Raw genomic sequence first — 18,008 nt, 5'->3', positions numbered from 1 at the left:
TGGCTGAGGCCGAACTGGAAAGTCGGTACCGCGCTAGGTTTTGTTGTTGCTTTTTACTTGTGCCGCTGTTCCCCCAACCAAACGCACCAAACGCACCAGCCGGTGGCAGTTCGTGTGTCGTTCGCTTCCTGCCCTGCCGCTAATAACCGTCGGCATGCTTTTGTGTTCTGATCATTTAGCCGGGCAGTGAACAAAATAACTGTCACGCGGTGACACAGCAAGCGAGCCTACCCCGATTTGAGCGATATCGGTCAGGCCAGCCACCACGAACCGCCCACGTGTAGTATGTTCGCCGGACTATTCCGGGGCGATTCTGCCGCGAAGGGGACAGCAATTCTATATGGCCAGCTGCCGGTGCAGGACCACCCACGTTAATCTTGATCGTCAAACTGAGTTTTGGCACGTCGGGTGGCGATCGATTCGTTTCCACCGCCGCGGCGCCACGCATGAGTAAAAATACACGCGGCCGGCAGCAAACATCTTCGGCGCCGCTGATTGGCTCGACGCGCGACAGACGGTATCGTCGTGCAAATCCAACCCTCGGCTGGGCCGGATCGGGGGCAGCCATAGTAGTAGCAATAATACCAATAATAATGCGCGTTGGTTAATATGTGCCCAACAGCTCCAGACGCGGCGCGCCCCAGGCCAATCAAAAGCCCAATGCCCCCTGTCAGCGAACACTACTCAGAGCCAGCCAACTCCAAATGGACAGCGAATAATTATTTAATTGCCTGGCGGAAGAATATCCGGTTTGGACCAGCGTTCTGCGACCTACGCGGGTGCGGACTGGAGTGTGCGCACAGGGACCACCTGACCGGGCGCAGTCACACGCTGGTCCCCGGAAATCGGGCGAGAATCTGGGGAACGTCTGGCCTGCGCCGTGGGCCACGCTAACCCGTGTTGGGGAACCGCTACTGGGCCCAGCTGCACCCCGGAGAACGCTAGCCTTATCGGGCCTAGCGTCGGCCACCCGGTTCCAGTCATCGGCCCAGCCTAGCCTAGGACATGCTCCAGGGCTAGGGCTGTGCAAGGTTTGTGCCCCGGGGGTGCAAATCTCTGCGTATCCTGCGGCGCCGCCTTGTTTCCCCAGATTCCTTTTAACACAACGCAGGCGGCCTCGCCCTTCCCTACACTCACTTTCCCGCCCTCGCCTCGTCTCCCTCCCCTCCACCCCCTTTCCTCGACCACCACCGCCTTATCTACCGTATCCACCTCCACAACGACCGCTCCAACTGTTTCTCGCTCCCGTGCCCTCCATGACCTCGTCGCCAGCAACTGCATCGTCGGTCGTCCAGAAGCTGGACAAGCCACGGCCCCACACCTGCACAACTTGCCTGCGTGCGTTTGCCCGTCTCGAGCACCTCAAACGGCACGAACGGAGCCACACTAAGGAAAAGCCTTTCGAGTGTCCCGTCTGCGAGCGGCGCTTCGCCCGACGGTAAGCCTTTTGTTTATGCTGTGCTGCTGTGGTGGAAAAAGTTTTCCTTGGGGTACTGTGTACTGACAAACCGACTCAGTGACCTCTTGCTCCGCCATCAGCAAAAACTCCACACCGGTCTCGCCACGACCCGACAACGGCAGCCCCGCAAAAATTCAATTACTGTCGCTACACTCGGCCGCCCGCGCAAGGAGCCTCCTTCACGGCCGCGAGCAAACACGTTTTCCGGGCCCTCCTCGGCCGGGCTCGGGCTTGGGCTCGACTCGACCGCGTCGACAAACTCGTGGCTCGAGTCCACGTTCGGCAAAGGTATCGCTGGCGACAGTGGATCGGCGGCGGCGGCGGCCTGGTACATGGCTGACTCCGCCGGCGCCAGCGACAAGGCCGATGCAGATGCCAACGCGGACGCCAGCAGCCCGAAAGCTACGCTCTTTGGCTCACTCTACATCAACCCCGACCTGCTGCCGTTCACTCTTCCCGACAACAAGGCCCTTGGTCTGGCGACTGACGAGGACGCGCTCGAGTTTGACGAGGATTTTTGGCTCGGAAACCTGTCTGTCGCGTCTCCGGTGGCGCCGGGCGCGGGTCCGTCAAACAACGCCGTCGGCTCCTCGGCCGTGCCGCCGCGCTCTGCCCGGCCAGAGGACTACGCTTCGCCAGTCTCATACGATACTCCGGCGTCCACGACTTCGACTGCTTCGTCAGGGACCGACAACATCAAGACTGAGCCCGGCGTCAACATGCATTTTGCGTTCCCAACCGCCGAAGCCAGCCCTGGCGGCGGCGGCGATATCATGTCCCGGGCTCATATGCAGAGCCGGGTCGAAGCCCAGCAGCGGAACTCGCCCGGGTTTGACGACAACACAATCTCGCCGTCGCTCCTGCTGGACCACCACCAATTGCATCAATTGTATTCTGAAATGTCCATCGACCCGCTCGCGACTTTTGACGCACAGCCGTCGCCGACCCCGTCAATGACGTCCACTACATCGCGGTCATCGAATGTGTCGTCGGCCAACACCTCCATCGCGACGTCGTCGCCGCCACTAGAACATGGCTCGCTCCCTGTTGTCAAGCGACATTCGTCGATGCCGATCCGCTCGCCGTCGCTGTCGTCACGCTCAAACACGGTGCCCGCGTCCAGGAAGACGGTCGCGTCCACAATCACGTCCGAAATGCTCTTTGCTGGTCAAGCGACAAACGCGCTTCTAAATACGCTGTCTGCGCGGTCCGCGTTCGAGCCAAGCCCGACCACAAACGACACCCGCCCAGGCGATTTCATGTCCGACCTCTTCAACGGCGACTTACCCGTCTTCACGACCATGTCCCAGCTACATCTGCAGGATCAAGCCACCCGCTCGATGTTCTAATTTGCACACAGTCAATATTCACGACAGAAAACCGGAACAGGAAGACGGGGCTTTATCACGGGATTGGCGTTCTTGCTTTGTCATTGATCTACTTCATTCAACACTCTTTGTGGTGAAACCAGGATATAATTATACAATATCGCGGCCGATGTATAGAACTACCTATTTTTCTCACAAAAATTTTTTGTTTTCGGATTTTGGTGTACTGGGATAATTAATCTTTATATTACGTTTGCTTTCTTCGTTTGTTGGTATCCACGATCCTGATCTGTACGGCTCTTTTTGTTTGTGTTGGGTATTACGCAGTCCTCTCCTTCCGTGCTATTTTTCCTTGTCTTGTCATATACATACATGATACAAAAAAGGCGAGCGTGGTGCGTAACGGAGCAGGAGAACTACGGAGACCCGCCTGGGGTGGGGCGCGGTTTGAGTATTGTATTTTTATGTATTATATCTCGTTGAATAAATGGGTGGTCTACTAGTCGACGGTCATGGTTGTATTTGGCAATAAGTTTTACTTACGCTCAGAATAATGCAAGAATTTAGAACCTTTGTCTTCATCATGTCCTTCCATCGTCCCTTCGGAGTGTTCAGGATCGACATGACCGCTGGCGCTCTGCTGGCTATCGCTTTCGGAATGTGAGGCTTCGATTATCGCAGAGAAAACCAGCAATTCAGCAATACAACTGACGAACGTGCTTCAATGTTTTTTGACGCGTGGGTTAGGGATGGCGTGGTTGTTTGGCCCGGCGCGACGCGCGACGACGCCAGGCCGGATTGGAATCGCGTCTGCGACCCGGTCGACTCGTCCCTCTTCCCTCCCGAATCTCACCCTCACCAGCACCACATCAGCGCGCAAAAACCAAACACTTCAAGTTCAGCATGGCCACCAGTAGTGACATGGCGCGCCACCTGGCGCCGCTAATCTCCGCTTCGTCGACCACCCTGTTCACACCTGTCAACCACCCGTCCTCGCCGGTCCTGGCCAGCGCTATCCCGCTCGAGCAACACTACTCGTTTGACGAAAACCTGCAAACCCGGTCGTCGTTCCACCCGCAGATCTCGTCCTCGTCGCCGGCCGCGCCCGACCTGTCCTGGCTGCCGATGATGCCGGACACGACGACGACGACGACCCAGACGCCGCTGTCGCCGGCCGCGTCGGTCTCTGAATCGCTCATCGACCCCCTCTGCAGCGTGCTCCAGGCGCCCGCGAGCCCGCCGACTGTCGAGTCGCCGCCGGCGACCCCGGCAGCAGACGACCACGTGCTTGACGCCCTGTACTTCCCCGAGTCCGGCACCTTCATCGGCTACCGGGGCTTCCCGACGTTCCGGCAGACGACCCAGCTCGTGAACGCGTACATCTCGACCCTGTCGTCGGTCAAGAAGAACAAGTCCCTGATTTCGCGCCAGATGTACGCCGACATCAAGACGATCCTGCGCGACGTCGGCAACACCCAGGTCGGGTCGGCCCAGTTCCGGTTCTGGGCCCGGCGCAACTTTGACTTGTTCCGCGACACCGACGGACACGTGTGCGTCATGCACAAGGGCAAGCCTGTCGCCGTCCGCGAGGACCTGTACGACGTTTTGGCCGTGTGCCATTTGGTTTGCCGGCACGGTGGCCGGGACAAGACGCTCGGTCAGGTATGTTCTTGTCCTGTGCGGCATGTCGAACAGGGTATAACCATTGTTTTTAGCTCCGGGAATGGCACTCGAGAGTGCCCAAAAACTTGATTTCGCAGTTTATCAAGCTGTGCCCGACATGCAACCCGACGTCGGTCACGGCAGACTCCCATCCGGAATACGTCATCGACGCCTACCCTCAGCAGCACCAGCAGCAGCAGCCGTCGGCGTTGTTGTTGTCGGCCGGCGGTTCTACCCTGGACTCACAGACCAAAGCCCAAGTGGCGGTCTCGTTCACGTTGCGCAGGTCGATCGTGTGCTGCAAAATGAGTCCCGGGATCGACGCCGTCGTTAAAGCGGCCGAGGCCGCAGCCGCGACTGCCGGCAACGGCCGCGATGAATCGTGTTATGTCGGGTCCGAGGATGATGTCCGCTCCGGTGTTGCCGCCGCCGCCGCCGCTGCTGCTCCTGCCGCGGCCGCCGTAGTGCCGATGGCGCGCAAGGCCAGCCTGCCGAAATCTGTCAAGCCTGTCGCGTTCATGGCCAAAGCCCGCGACCACCTGCCTGTCGTCAAGCTGGAAGACGAGGAGACCGCTGAGTATTCGTTTCCACTGCCGCGCCCTGAACACGGCACGTTCCTGGCAAGCGGCGGCACCGAGTCAACTGTCTCGCTCCATTCCGACGCCGGCCATGGCGCCGACACGGAGATCACTCTCGCCATGGCCGAAAAAGCGCTCGCTAATATCTCGGCATACACGCATCCGTCCTCGCCCGGCCCGCTCGATGACGTCTACTACGACCAGAACTCGACCGCGGCCGCCCGGTCACCAGCACCACCAAGACAGCATCATTACCGCGCGTCGTTGGCGGAATTAGAACCAAACCTCGTGCCACGGCAGACCGAGCTGCCGTCGTCGCCTCTACGCCCGGAGTCGGACGACGATGAATACGTGGCCGGCAAAACTCCCCCGTCGTCATCGTCTCCATCACCGCCACCGCCGCGGCGCACTTGCAAACGCAGAGCCCCGGCTCCCACGACGACTGGGACTACAGCACCAGCAGCCTTCTTACTGTCGTCGTCGTCGTCGTCATCGTGTGCTAGTCCCGTCAGGAAATCTGCTCGCTTGCACAAAACGCTCTTGTTCTGATCTGCTGAACCTTTTTTTTTCTTCCTTTCCTGTTTGCAACTTTGGTGACCAACAAAAAAAAACTTTCTGCAACATGTTTTTTTTTTGGTGTGCCTCTGTGTTGGTGTTCTTGCTTCTGTTTTTTGTCTTCCTTCCCTTCTGAAGCCGGGGAGTTGGTGTACATACAATTATAAAAAAAAAGGCGCTGGCCATTTGTACATACATTTTCTTTTCTGAGCCAAAAAGTATGTTCTGTTCTAGTTCGCGTTTTTGTCGTCTTTTTTTTTTTGTTTGTTGCTTGTTATTGGCATCTGGGCACTCTGGAATTCTGTGGGAGTTTCCTGTGAGAAGTGTGATGGAAAAAAGCGGAGAGGAAAGAGAGGGGGGGCGGGGACCTTGCCGAGCGCGCAGTATTACTACATCTTATTTTAACTGTCACTATTGAGATTTTTTTTTGACGTGCGGGACCTTGGGGACGTAAGCCAATTATGTTTATTGATGATGATGACTGAATAAACGTGGATACTATGAATCTTCAGACGTATGCTTGCCATGCAAAACGACAAAAAAAAGAAGAGCAAATGAGAATATGTCTAAGTAAAAACAAAAACCCATTAAAAAATAGATCCCAACCGTTTTATACCGGATGTTCAAAAGTTGTCCATAACCACATGACCCTTTTACTTTCCATGCATAATCAAACTCCTAATCTCATACAAGTACTCCCTGCCAAGGCCGCCGGCGCTGTCGGCCGTGGTCCAGCCCTGGACTCTGCGGTGCCACCGCTCTTCCTCGTCGGTCTGTCGCTTGATAAACCCGGGCCCGACGTCAAACTCCTCGCCGACGACAAACTCGCCGTACACGTTGCCCGTGTCTGCTGCATTGTGCTGTTGTAAGGAGCTCGCGCCGGCCCGCAGCTTCGGCGTGCCGATATTCAGGTGCGCCATGTCGTCTACCAAGTCGTCAAACCCGGCAAACGGGTCGTCCTCGTCCTCGTCGTCACCGTCATCCCCGCCGCCTGGCCCAGAAACGTTGTCGACAGCTTTAAACCAGCGCATGCGCACGGGGTCGAATATCATGCCGCCGACAACCTGCACGCCTTTGTTCGACGTAATGTTCGAGATCAGAGCTGGCCGCGGAGGCGTCAGCGCGATCATATCAAAGTCTGTCGTGGCCGTGTCGTTGCCTTCCCACTTGTACGTCGTAGGATTATACCGCATTCCCTTTTCGGCTGCGAGAACCGTCAGCATGTCTAAATTAACGCTACACTTGGACTTACATCGTGGTGCAGTGGCGATGTTACCGAGCGGTTTGATTAAGTGTGGCCGTTGTTGCGCCTTCCGGCGACTTCTTCCCGGTTTCTCGCGCGTAGCGGGTCGTAGGTTCATTGCCGACGGCGTCTGCGTCTCGCCAACCGCATATGACTTGTCCTTCCCAGTCGTGATACCCAGGCCTTCGACACCTGCACAAGTCAGTCTCATCCAGTCAAATACCACCAAAACCGACACAAACCTTTTCCTGGCCTGGTCAGAAACATGCGCTCCTTAACAGTACTAATAGGCAGATCCTCAAACGCATCTAACTCCGACCCATCGCCATACAGCCGCCGCTTAACCGGCTTCAACAACGTCTTTGTGGTATGGGCTTCCCTGCGCACAGAATCTGGTGCGGGCGCATGCCGGTCCTTCTTTGGTGATGGTGTCTGCCTGGTCGGCGCATCATTCACGGACGTAGACGATTTCTTTGCATGTTTCGACAGAATGTGGTGAGATTGCTGTGTGCCTGACCCTGCCGCCAGGAATGGCTGCGGCTCCTTCAGCGTCGGAGTAGCGTCATGGTGCAGCTCAGGAAGCGGTGGTGCTAGACCTCTTCTTGACGCCACACGTCGCAGGTTTGGCTGCTTCGGGTTCGCGCACGTGAGCCAACTAGGAATCGATGGAACCGTCGGTGTTGTCGGCTGATTCGAGAACGTGGACTCCGTAGTCGCAGTTCGAAGGGCCGGCATCGATTTCTTGGAAAGCAATGCGCCGTACCGTTGGCTCGTTTGATTTGTAGTTGTCTTGACTGAAATCATCGATACCTTGTGCGACAGCCGCCGTTCCGGTCGCGAAGCACCCGCGCTCATCGCACCATCTAATCCGACAGGCGGCGAGCTTTGATGCTTTGGCGTCGCCTGCTGTGGCAGTTGATGCGATGGAATCGTGGCCGAAGTTTGACTCACCGGCTGAGGAATCCGTGTCGGCTTGGGTCCAATGGGCGGCTTGAGTCCATTGGGCGGCTTGGATTGCAGTTTGAAAGTAAGTTTTCCTGCGTCAAAGATGTCATCGCCGTCACCAATCTCTAGTCCGTCAAGGAAGTCCTCCTTTGCGGTCCCAATCGGGTTCGTAGGCGGCTCAGGGCTAAATGATTTCATCCTCGTTTCCAGCAGTCGCTGGAAATTAAGCGGACCTTCTGGAATTTGCAAGCCCAGTAAACCTTCATCTTCACTCTCATACGTAACCGATGACGCGGGTGAAAACGTCGAAATCAACGAGCTTCTGTTGGACAGTGCATCTCGCTTCGAACTTGCGTACCGACTATTAACACTTTCTTCGCCCCATCCCTCGATATCTCCGTCGAGCTGCACAGGCGTACCGGGCCGAATTGCAGTTTTCAATTCAATCGTTGTCAGAGACTCTGGTAGGTCAAAGTCCATTTCCATATTCTCGAGCAGATCCGGCTGCCGTGATTTCTTGAACGTTTCAGGCAACGTGAACAGCGTTGGTACCTTATTCGAGAATGGCAACCGCGGAGATCTCGAAGGAAGCTGTTTCAGTGTACCGCCACTCCGTATCGGCGACTTGAACAAACTTCCATTAGTAATGTCCTCAGGCCTATCTGTCGCAGGCTTCTTAGCGGCCTTGATTGTTAATATTGCAGACTCGTCACCATCGTCTGTGTCGTCACCCCAGTTATCAAATTGCGCCGGGGTCGACTTGTTTTCCAGCTTTCTAGAAGCAATACCAGCTACTTTCGAGGAAGATTCATTGCGAGGAAGCGGGATCCGTCCATTCACAGACATCCGAGCCTCACTGTTGGCATCGACGCCATCCAATCCCATCAGTTCATCTTCGAACGAGAATGACTCTCGCGAGTTGCGCGAGGAGGCAAGTGATGAAGAGCTGTTCCGATTCTCGCGCGCTGAAATCTTGCTAAATATATCGCCTTCAACATCCAGCTCCGAGTCGTCATCCCACGTCTCGATCGGCTTCTCGAGAGTGCTGAGGGGATGGCGTTGCGGTACTAGCTGGCGTTTCGGCGGCGACATAATGACTGGCTACTCTATAACTCATTAGATCCGCTTTCAATATGCAGTCCATGTAACACACTTACATGTAGAACAGTTATGTATAATCTCTGCGCAATGCCGATGCAACAGACGAAATGTCGGTAACTGCAAGGACTTGCCAATCGTAACAGCGCTGGCGTTGGCTCTAGCAAGCAACACAAATTCATCACCAAGGGCAATCAGGATTCGGCGAAGTCTACTCTTCCATAAAACTCATTCGCCTCCTCTTACGCTCTATCTCGTCTAAAAATGCCTAAATGCTGTATATACTGACTGCTGATTGGAAAGTCGACTGTTGGGAGGCCGGAAATGTTCACGAGCACACGTTGTTTTTGTAGGCGCTCGAGGACGTCGTGTCACAACAAACTACGCCTCATCAAGCGCGTGCAAATACACGCACCGCCACAGCCTTTACACAAGTCAGCGGATTGATTCTCCATTGCTGGCGAGGGTCTTGCTCAACTCGCCAGGAGATCTACGGCATTTTGTTTTACGCCAATTAATATCAGTTTGCTTATTTGTTTCTGGTTTCTCGAACACCAATGTCAGCAGCGGAAGTGTTGTCCGTCCCGTCCAATTCGGCGTCGAGTCAATCGCCTGAATTGTCGCCGATAAACACAAAGCAAGTAGTTCGCAATATTTCCGGGAAACGGGTCGATGTCATTTCTTACAGCTTCGCGGACAAGATTATGATTTTGATATCTCAAAATGGAAATCTTGGGAAAATGGTATTAAAGCCATTAGAGTTAATCAGTGGTCAATACAATGCTAATGAAGTAGTACTGCGTCCCATTAACAGCATCTGCAGCAGTCCAACCATATTCCTTTGACATGATCCAAACCGTGACTGGTGAAGATTACTCATTATTGCCCCTTAACCACCTCACGCCTATTTCTGTTCTTGGCGCGTCACCGGATGACACGCAAGGCAGGATATACGCTGTTCAAATTGCATCACTGATCATTAGACAAAGTCCTGATGAACGGCGCTTGGTAGTAGTCGGAATGGCGCATGGCATGGGAGGCGAGAGCGTCACTGATGAAAATAGAGAGATGTTTTTGGACGTCTTACAGATGGTTGGTGAGTGTCGAGTTTGGTGACCTGTTCCTGCAAATTGGTTTTGTTGACATGTATGGCGTTGTACGGATGTAAAATTACACCTGTGTAAAATAGAAGCTTTTTATGTAAAGTAACTACTGCTAGCCATCAGGTCATAAACAGTACCGTTTGGTTTGTACAGATAATTCCGTTTACTATTTGGATAGAATGCGGAAACGAAAATTATGTCAAACACTACCGACCCACTTGTGCTTGGATCGGTTAATTCGAATATGATTGCGGCAGAATCTACATTTTGCAGGTTATGAGCTATTTAGATATCTCATCAGTCAAACTGGGACTCAATAAGAGTGCATATCTTTCCACTGACATTCAACTAGGCCTAATACCTGTTGATGAAGAATTATATGTCCATATCATTTATTGGTAACTGGTGTAAATAATTATGGGACCAGGCATATCGTTTCATCTATAACCTTTGACAAGTATTCTCGAGTTGGATGCAAATGAGAGCCGCGGAAATGGCCAAATAAAATACATTTGAATCACGTGCGGATGACGCTAGTGCTTGTGGCTGAACCTTCAAACCTTAATCCCAAAGTGGTAGATACCACCGCTCGTAGGTCGAAGTAGGAGGTCCTGATTTACGTCATCTATTGTGACAGAGTCCGGTAAATCTTCGGGCTGTCATCGCTGACGTGCCGAAAATGGAGTGCTGTGGTGTAGATTTTCACACTGAGAGGTCATAAAATTGACCATATCAAGGGCCAACCTATTCATCAACAATTTAACATGGCAGGGCATTGCTGCGCTCCTGAGTTCAGCGTCACACAGACGCGAAGACTTATTATTGGCCAGTCAATGGTGTCTGCTATCAAGCCTTGCTGTATGAAACTGGAAATATTTAATGTGACAATTATGCTTCAAAGCAGTGGGTATCAAACCGAAGTAGAACAGGAATCAGTAAGCCACAGATATATATACTCAGTTCTGGCATTGTTCTTTATAGGCTAAATGTGGTAATGAGATATGTAGCTGTCTTAGTCATCGCGAATACGAACTTTGTCTGTAAAATTTAGATGTGCGCCAGTAGTTGTACGCGATTTTCGTCACCCAACAGACCAAAATTCGGATACGCCCTGTGATTTGCTGACTGATGGAGTCGCAGCGACGATAAGATGCTGTCAGACATCGTCACCAGAGTATGTACAACTAGCTGTTGCTCGCTGTCGTTACATGAGCTTGTGGAACTACGCAGACCGCTCGTGGGTCATGACTGACACATAAGGGCTGTCAGTGCCGGGTTCCTCGAACTAATCAATAACCGCGCTCGCTGTTTCAGTTGTGATCGGCTCGTTCAACTGTGTAGAGTTTGTCCTGCCGCTGTTTCCATTTCCACTTGTCGTGGCATTGTACTGTAACGTTGTAGCCAGCTAAGTTCGAAAGCACGACGATAAATGCGGCTGAAGGGTCGACATGTGACTGCGCGTCTCAGAGCTACTGCCGCAGTTGGATTTGCCTTCCATGTCGCGTCAGGGACAAGATAAATTCGGATCGCGAACTTCCTACTCCAGTCTTGGCTTCTGTATCTTCTTCCGCACAATATATCATGAGTATTTATCTCGGGGAACAGCATCCACGTCGTGCTCGAACGGCACCTCCTGTAACGGCGATCGAGCCGGCGACTACCTTGGACAATGATCTGTCGATCTCAGCCAAGGAGCACGAGAAAAGGCGCAAAAATATCACAAAGAAATGCATCTCCTCCAATAAAATTACGAGAGTCCTCGACTTCGAAGATGTATCTTAGTTTTACCGAGAAGAAGGCATACCAGAATGCTCTCGACTTTTTGATCGCGAACGAACCGGAACAAAGGCTCGATTTCCGCCTCCCTTTTGATTGTTATCTAGCCCTGGAAGAGGAGGCACGTAAGCGCTATGGCGACGAAGGGTATATGGCCACAAAATTGCCGGCACCAGAACTAATTCTCTTAGCAGTTATCCCCGTGTCGAATATTCTTCCAAAAGTTCAACGGTGACAATATATACTTGTCAGTCGTCGTTGCATGTTAAGGCCTCACAATTCCTTCAACGGTGGATTGAGGAGGGGGTACGCAGAGAACTCGTCAACCATGGCAGAGGCGAGCTCGGTGAACGATTGAGGCCCATTTTTGACGAGACTCGTAATGCCGGGGATGACGAATCAGGCGAGTTAGTTAAGAAACCTGATGGTGGACTTGTATATTTCCGTGATTTTCGATCAGTAACCGTCGTGGCCATCGAGGTTGGTGTGTCGGAGAAGTATGAGAAGTTAGTCGCTGATGTGACACTCTGGATGGAAGAGTTCCACTGCCGCACTGGAATTCTTTTCTCGCTGAAAGAAACTCCAAGATTTCGCTACCCGGCACGACAAATCATGAATGCATTTTCTCTTGCCGTTGACCTTGAACCATTCTATGATGCTATCATAGAGATTGGGCCCAATCAGCCGTTTGGACCTTATCCCTACCGTGGGCACAATTGGTTTGGATCATTGGATTCGGCCTTTATCGAGATACTTAGACGAGATCCGCTCACTGGCATAGTAAATCAATCCCAAAGAGTTGTAAGTCGCAGCATTACATGTGTATGAAGCGGCGGTACTAATAAATTCAATAGGACGTGATTGAGAACGGACATATGAGACTGCAAGGGGACAATGTTGATGTAGGTCTCACCATTGAGGACCTATTTCCATATGGTCAAGAGGACATTGTGGGCATCCAACAAGAGCCAATCAGATTAGATGCCAATCTTCTGCGGGGATACCTGCAAGAAGGAGTAGTTGATATTTAAGCATGCGGTTCTGAATAGAAGACAACGTTGAGGCATATTTAGTTGAGTTAGATGAATGGACTGCTTGATCACTGCATTATTAGTTAGTAAAGATAATCGTGATATACTGTCGCTCTGGTGTAATAATATGTAATACGGGACTTATGTGCGTTGATACTGACAAGGAACAGCGAAGTGCCAAGAATAATGTTCAAATGCAGCAGACTTGAACGAAGGTAATGCTCAAATACAATGCCGCTTGGGTAGTTTCTGGTGGGTTTGAGGGGCGGATGATGCGCATTATGGCGATCGATGATACAGTCTCTTGCGAAAGTCTTGTCCCCTCCTGGAAAAAAAACCCCCCCAAACCCCCGCTTTAGCTCGCACGTTAAAAATCGCATTGCCCATCCCTCATCAACACAAAACATCATCCCTATATGTCTACTTCATATTCTATCGTATTACGGTAGCTTTTACTGTTGGAAGGAAATGGCACACAAAGGTTAGGGGAACTTATGAAGGAAAATGTATATTACGGTCTCAATATACAACTGGACTACCCACATCGCTAACAATCACCATGGCTCCTTCCAAAAAGGGGAAAGGCAAGAAGACAATATCTAGCTCTGAGGAAAAGCCGACTGCTGACCGGCCATTAAAAGTACAAGACACTGAGGAGTGCGGAAGCCAGGGACCGCTGGCATCTCGACTTGAAAATGAAAGTCGGCCTCCTTCTTAGTGCCGTGAGTGATTGTCGCAAATAAACCCCAGAATAAAATAGCCAGACGGCGAATTGCCCCATTAACATATGATCCAAGTGCAGTTAACATTGCTGACTACACTGGCAGTACCGAATCGGTGCCCTCTTGGAGTGTAATGTAATTGCACAGGTCAGTCATTGAATACAGTCAAACATCGTCAATTTTTGATCGTAATACCGAGCCATCGTTATAAGAATAAAGAAAGTGATTTTTCACCAATTTTTTTGGGTGATAGACTATCTATCCGACATTTATGATATGTTGTAAATTCTCAGACAGAAGCCAGGCACTGACTGACCTGGCGGCGGGAGTGACTTTTTAAAGAGGTGGTGTGGGGTTTTCTTGTTTTGGGTAGGGGGACAAGACTTTCGCAAGACACTGTATGACCAAAGTGCGGCTTGCTAGTCAGGGGCTGGGATGACAACTCTGCGGGTTTACCAAAATAAACCAGAATCGGTCCGTAGTCGCTGAGGCACACTGTGCATGCCGTCATCTCCATCCTGCCGGTACAGAACCCGGATTTCTCCGTTCTCCTCTGCTTTTCTGATGTACTCACCGCTCTCGCTCGCTCTCTCTGTCTCCACAGATATGTCAGCTACGTTGTGAAAATGGCGTTGCTTTCTGCGGGAACTATGGCTGATAGCTTCGACTATGCCTTCCAATTTGTCCGTCGCCGCCCATTCGACTCTCGACTGGACATTTCACTCTCCGAACGAGATTGCTTTAGATTGGAAGCGGCGTCGCAACTCGCAAGAACTACATGGGGAAACTCGGTATGCCAGTACGCTTTTACGATATGCTGCAGGTTCGGATACATGGAGACTAACAGAGAGACTGTCAGTTTTCCTCGATTCGACTATAATAGACTGCTCTCGCGAGCAACAATCACAACTTCTCCATCAGATCTTAACAGATTATTACTTGGCGACCTTCGTTATATGATTCGGAGAACTACAGTCTCCTGTTTAAGGGAGCATGGATTTCCCGAGACGGTTTGGTCTAGCGTGCGAAACGCCTTTAGTGGAGAGGAGGCGCGTTCGATAAAGTACTTTGGATCCACTAAGACTGTGGATGATGGGCTGCAATTCGATGAGAGTGGTGCACGTGCACGCATGCTGACATGTGCCATTATAGGAGGAACAATGGGACGCGGTTCTAATATTCAGGACGACATTCGACTTTTGCTCTACGGGATTAAATACAGGTGGATATTCTCGTCGGCATTGACGAAACTCCGGTATATCATTCGCTAGTCATAGACGAAGCAATTGACTGCATCAGGCCAGATTATTGGCTGGAAATTCAGCGGCTTCGCAACGGATTTGCAGATCTACGTCGAAAGCGTCCGCTGGGTCCATATGTGTATGGAGATTTCGCCTGGGTTGGACAAGTTTCCAACTTCTTCCTGGAAGTGTACAAGAGGCGCGGAAAGAGTGAAAAGCCTGAAGTGACGAGACATGTACGCATCCTTGCAATTGTGGTTTGTGCTGCTAACCACTATTTGTGCCAGGTTATTGTTGAAGAAGGGAAGTGCATTAAACAAGGAATGGTGTATCTTAACCTTACCATCAGTGACTCCGACATCCGAAGCCAATAAGTCGGCATAGCAAATTTACCAATAGCGATCGATGTAAACTATATTTTATTCCGTCTCGCGTCAGAGATGACAGAAACAGGAGAACAGCGGTTTGCATTTTACTGGGTGAATCCAGAAAGTTCGGCGTGAGACGTATGTCTTGTAAAAATGTAGTAAGTTTAATGCATATCAGGTATGAGGTTTGACGCCATCCTTGTTCAAACCCTAAACGCAATAACATCTCGACCATCCTGGATTTCAGGGGCAAAACTTTGCTCAGACATACCGTGCAGTCTCTGAATCTGAATGTATACCGCTGCATGCAACAAGATCTACAGCACAACTTCAATATAAGTTGCATTTATACGTATCGTGCAGTACTTTCCAAGTTCACAGCTTTGCTGCCAACTTCTTAACGCCCACAACTGTATCATCATTTCGCTCTTTCAAAAAGCGTCTCAAAATCTTTCCAGACGGGCTCTTTGGAATCTGGTCAATGGCAACTATTCCAGCAGACAATCTCTTATGTTTGGCCACCTGAGCGTCGGCCCATTCTTTGATCTGCGCGGCATCGCTATTTGGTGCTAGAACAACAAACGCACGTGGCTGCTCCGTTGCCTCTATTTCCGACCACTGTCCAATTACTGCGGCATCAATGACATGTGGATGCTTGAGCAACAATGCCTCGAGTTCGGCTGGAGCGACCTGAAAGCCTTTAGATTTAATCATCTCTTTCGATCTATCAATGATGTACCAATATCCGCCCTCATCGACCCGCGCAATGTCTCCCGTACGCATCCAACCATCACCGATAAGCGTGTCTGCATCAGCTGTCGGATTATTCAAATAGCCCAACATAATATTTGGTCCTCTGACCACTAGCTCTCCAGGACCTCCTAGTTTTGCGTCCTGTCCTGTCTCTGGATCCCACAGTCGCGCTTCAATATTTGGTACGAGAAATCCAATGCTTCCGACCTTATCAGCGGGCCGTTCGGCGCGACTCATATGGGTAACGGGACTCGTCTCGGTCAGACCATATCCTTGGCAGACAGTCACTTTAGAGTCCAATCGCTCTGTCACAGCGTCGGCCAGCCCCTGGCTCAGTGGTGCAGCACCTGAGTACAAAATCCTCAGCGAATATTTAATTTCAGGATATTTGTCAACCAGCGGGCTCTTCGCGAAAAGTACCATTATGGGCGGCACCACGTGAGCATGAGAGATACGGTACCGTATGACAGCCTTGAGGAATCTTTCGAAATCAAAAGCTGGAAACACAATCAATTGGGCCCCGAGGAATATCGAGGTGTAGACGTGCAGGTTCAGCGCGTAGATATGTGTCTGCGGAAGAAAGCCGGCATAGATAGCATTGGGCGAGAAGATAACTGGATCAGCGGCTATTGCCTGTAAAACATTGTTGGCGAGGTTGAAGTGCGAAGTCTTGACACCTTTGAATTTGCCTGTAGTTCCTGAAGAGAAACAGAGGTACGCCAATGTCTCGCGAGCAGACTTGTCAAGCGGGAGCGGATCTCCCAAGGCAGTTTTGCCATCGCGATTGGAGAGACAATCCTTGACGAATTGTTCAAAAGAGAGCACTTTGCAGCTGGAGATTGACTCACTTGAGCTGACTGTCTCTTGGGCAGTCTTCAGCCAGTGGCCATCTTGCGCAACGATAAATTTAGCGTTTGCTATCTCAAGCTGTTCACCAAGTTCTCTACTCGTGTATGCGCAGTTTACCGGCGTGATCACACCTCCTGCGGCGAGAATGGCATGATGCATACATGGAAGATAAATATTGTTGAGAGCGAAGAGCGCGACAACAGTGCCTCTCGTGACGCCATGATTCTTAAGAGTAGCAGTGAATGACCGAACATTATTGAAGTGATCGCGGATAGTAAGTGTTTCTCCGGTTTCAGCGTCAGTAAGCACCGGGGAATTGTGACTCTTGTGGAACTTCGAAGTCAACAGCAAATCCACCAATGAACCCTCGTACAACGGTTCAGGGGGGTACGGAGACTTGTAGACATGCATTGAGTCGTCTGAGAATAGTTAATTCGTCTGAGAATAGTTCATTCATCTGCTGCAGGCAGCACTTGGAGATAGACGGAGGTGATCGTTATATAATGCGCCATTTGCGCTACCCCGCTTCGACTGGTTCTATCGCATGACCGGACGCATGCAACTCACTAATGGAGCCATACGGTCACGGATGTAGGTTTAGACATTTTCGAAATATATCTCCAAAATTTTATTCAGTTTCACTCAATTGTTAGAGATTTAAATGCGTCGAACTTTCGGATAGCCTTGACCGGAGACATATCACGTGGCAGCTCTTTGACGTGGCTCTTTATGAGTGCTAATACTTAACTTACACTAGACCACATTTGTGATTTTGATCTGTACTATAACATGATACTACAAGCCTCTTTTCCTGGCGATACGTCACCATTGTTTGGTCTATTAAGAGCAAGGAGGGAGAATTGCCAACATTCAGCGGAGAACTGCGGAGCTGACAGCCGCGCCAAGGTACTCGACTCAATCCCGTCCAAGGAAAACGATATCTGTGTGCCATTGCTGGAACTTATGAAATAATTTTCTTCAAGAACTCAAGATACAAAAATCTAGTTATTTCCGGATACAGTGCGTCAGCTGTATAACCAAATTGAAATGTGCTCTATATACACCAATCCGGTGAACAACTCACGCCACGAAAACCTAGCATACATGAAGAAATATACCATTCAATACATTGCTTGAAGTTGATCAAAGTTCCACATAATAAATTTTGAGGACCACGCGCTTCAAAACCGGGAGTCGGCATATATGGGCGGAACTAAATGAAGATAATCTCGCGAGTGTTAAAAGATGTCGCATACATCACAAAACAATCAAATACGAATCACTAGTAGACGAAAAC

At 51.0% G+C, this 18,008-nt stretch overlaps 7 protein-coding genes across 7 annotated transcripts; 5 read left to right on the top strand and 2 right to left on the bottom strand.

Annotated features, from left to right (window-relative positions):
* Window positions 1–1,101: 1,101 nt before the first annotated feature.
* On the top strand, window positions 1,102–3,282 carry POJ06DRAFT_251007 (uncharacterized protein). Its single transcript, XM_056187348.1, has 2 exons — window positions 1,102–1,438; window positions 1,518–3,282. Exons 1-2 carry the CDS (start codon window positions 1,257–1,259, stop codon window positions 2,806–2,808), a joined length of 1,473 nt encoding a protein of 490 aa, XP_056044715.1. The 5' UTR covers window positions 1,102–1,256; the 3' UTR covers window positions 2,809–3,282.
* Window positions 3,283–6,033, top strand: POJ06DRAFT_251006 (uncharacterized protein). The gene is made up of 2 exons (XM_056187347.1): window positions 3,283–4,449; window positions 4,503–6,033. The coding sequence occupies exons 1-2, from the start codon at window positions 3,691–3,693 to the stop codon at window positions 5,574–5,576; spliced, it is 1,833 nt and encodes a 610-aa protein (XP_056044714.1). The 5' UTR covers window positions 3,283–3,690; the 3' UTR covers window positions 5,577–6,033.
* Window positions 6,034–9,200, bottom strand: POJ06DRAFT_251003 (uncharacterized protein). Its single transcript, XM_056187346.1, has 4 exons — window positions 8,928–9,200; window positions 7,068–8,876; window positions 6,835–7,017; window positions 6,034–6,786 (listed from the first exon to the last, which is right to left on the bottom strand). Exons 2-4 carry the CDS (start codon window positions 8,860–8,862, stop codon window positions 6,236–6,238), a joined length of 2,529 nt encoding a protein of 842 aa, XP_056044713.1. The 5' UTR covers window positions 8,863–8,876; window positions 8,928–9,200; the 3' UTR covers window positions 6,034–6,235.
* A 77-nt stretch (window positions 9,201–9,277) lies between these two features.
* On the top strand, window positions 9,278–10,088 carry POJ06DRAFT_251001 (uncharacterized protein). Its single transcript, XM_056187345.1, has 2 exons — window positions 9,278–9,611; window positions 9,664–10,088. Exons 1-2 carry the CDS (start codon window positions 9,426–9,428, stop codon window positions 9,982–9,984), a joined length of 507 nt encoding a protein of 168 aa, XP_056044712.1. The 5' UTR covers window positions 9,278–9,425; the 3' UTR covers window positions 9,985–10,088.
* Window positions 10,089–11,742: 1,654 nt separating this feature from the next.
* On the top strand, window positions 11,743–12,778 carry POJ06DRAFT_267422 (uncharacterized protein; the record flags this gene model as incomplete). The annotated part of the gene is made up of 3 exons (XM_056189239.1): window positions 11,743–11,894; window positions 11,942–12,548; window positions 12,602–12,778. 3 exons carry the CDS (start codon window positions 11,743–11,745, stop codon window positions 12,776–12,778), a joined length of 936 nt encoding a protein of 311 aa, XP_056044711.1.
* Window positions 12,779–14,126: 1,348 nt separating this feature from the next.
* On the top strand, window positions 14,127–15,435 carry POJ06DRAFT_274992 (uncharacterized protein; the record flags this gene model as incomplete). The annotated part of the gene is made up of 3 exons (XM_056189634.1): window positions 14,127–14,755; window positions 14,800–14,977; window positions 15,029–15,435. The coding sequence occupies 3 exons, from the start codon at window positions 14,127–14,129 to the stop codon at window positions 15,113–15,115; spliced, it is 894 nt and encodes a 297-aa protein (XP_056044710.1). The 3' UTR covers window positions 15,116–15,435.
* POJ06DRAFT_92669 (uncharacterized protein) lies at window positions 15,082–17,291 on the bottom strand. Its single transcript, XM_056191759.1, has one exon. The coding sequence runs from the start codon at window positions 17,120–17,122 to the stop codon at window positions 15,485–15,487; it is 1,638 nt and encodes a 545-aa protein (XP_056044709.1). The 5' UTR covers window positions 17,123–17,291; the 3' UTR covers window positions 15,082–15,484.
* Window positions 17,292–18,008: the final 717 nt, after the last annotated feature.

This window comes from Lipomyces tetrasporus (assembly GCF_029532465.1).
Source record: "Lipomyces tetrasporus strain NRRL Y-64009 chromosome Unknown POJ06scaffold_4, whole genome shotgun sequence".
Lineage (NCBI taxonomy): Eukaryota > Fungi > Ascomycota > Lipomycetes > Lipomycetales > Lipomycetaceae > Lipomyces > Lipomyces tetrasporus.
This window is presented reverse-complemented; position numbering and strand designations above follow the sequence as displayed.

Coding starts and splice junctions, on each gene's coding strand:
- POJ06DRAFT_251001 (XM_056187345.1), top strand. CDS start 9,426: ATGTCAGCAGCGGAAGTGTTGTCCGTCCCGTCCAATTCGGCGTCGAGT. Junction 9,612..9,663: donor ATGGAAATCTTGGGAAAATG/GTATTAAAGCCA, acceptor CTAATGAAGTAG/TACTGCGTCCCATTAACAGC.
- POJ06DRAFT_92669 (XM_056191759.1), bottom strand. CDS start 17,122: ATGCATGTCTACAAGTCTCCGTACCCCCCTGAACCGTTGTACGAGGGT.
- POJ06DRAFT_251007 (XM_056187348.1), top strand. CDS start 1,257: ATGACCTCGTCGCCAGCAACTGCATCGTCGGTCGTCCAGAAGCTGGAC. Junction 1,439..1,517: donor GAGCGGCGCTTCGCCCGACG/GTAAGCCTTTTG, acceptor AAACCGACTCAG/TGACCTCTTGCTCCGCCATC.
- POJ06DRAFT_251003 (XM_056187346.1), bottom strand. CDS start 8,862: ATGTCGCCGCCGAAACGCCAGCTAGTACCGCAACGCCATCCCCTCAGC. Junction 7,018..7,067: donor TCTGACCAGGCCAGGAAAAG/GTTTGTGTCGGT, acceptor TGACTTGTGCAG/GTGTCGAAGGCCTGGGTATC. Junction 6,787..6,834: donor CATCGCCACTGCACCACGAT/GTAAGTCCAAGT, acceptor CGGTTCTCGCAG/CCGAAAAGGGAATGCGGTAT.
- POJ06DRAFT_251006 (XM_056187347.1), top strand. CDS start 3,691: ATGGCCACCAGTAGTGACATGGCGCGCCACCTGGCGCCGCTAATCTCC. Junction 4,450..4,502: donor GGGACAAGACGCTCGGTCAG/GTATGTTCTTGT, acceptor CATTGTTTTTAG/CTCCGGGAATGGCACTCGAG.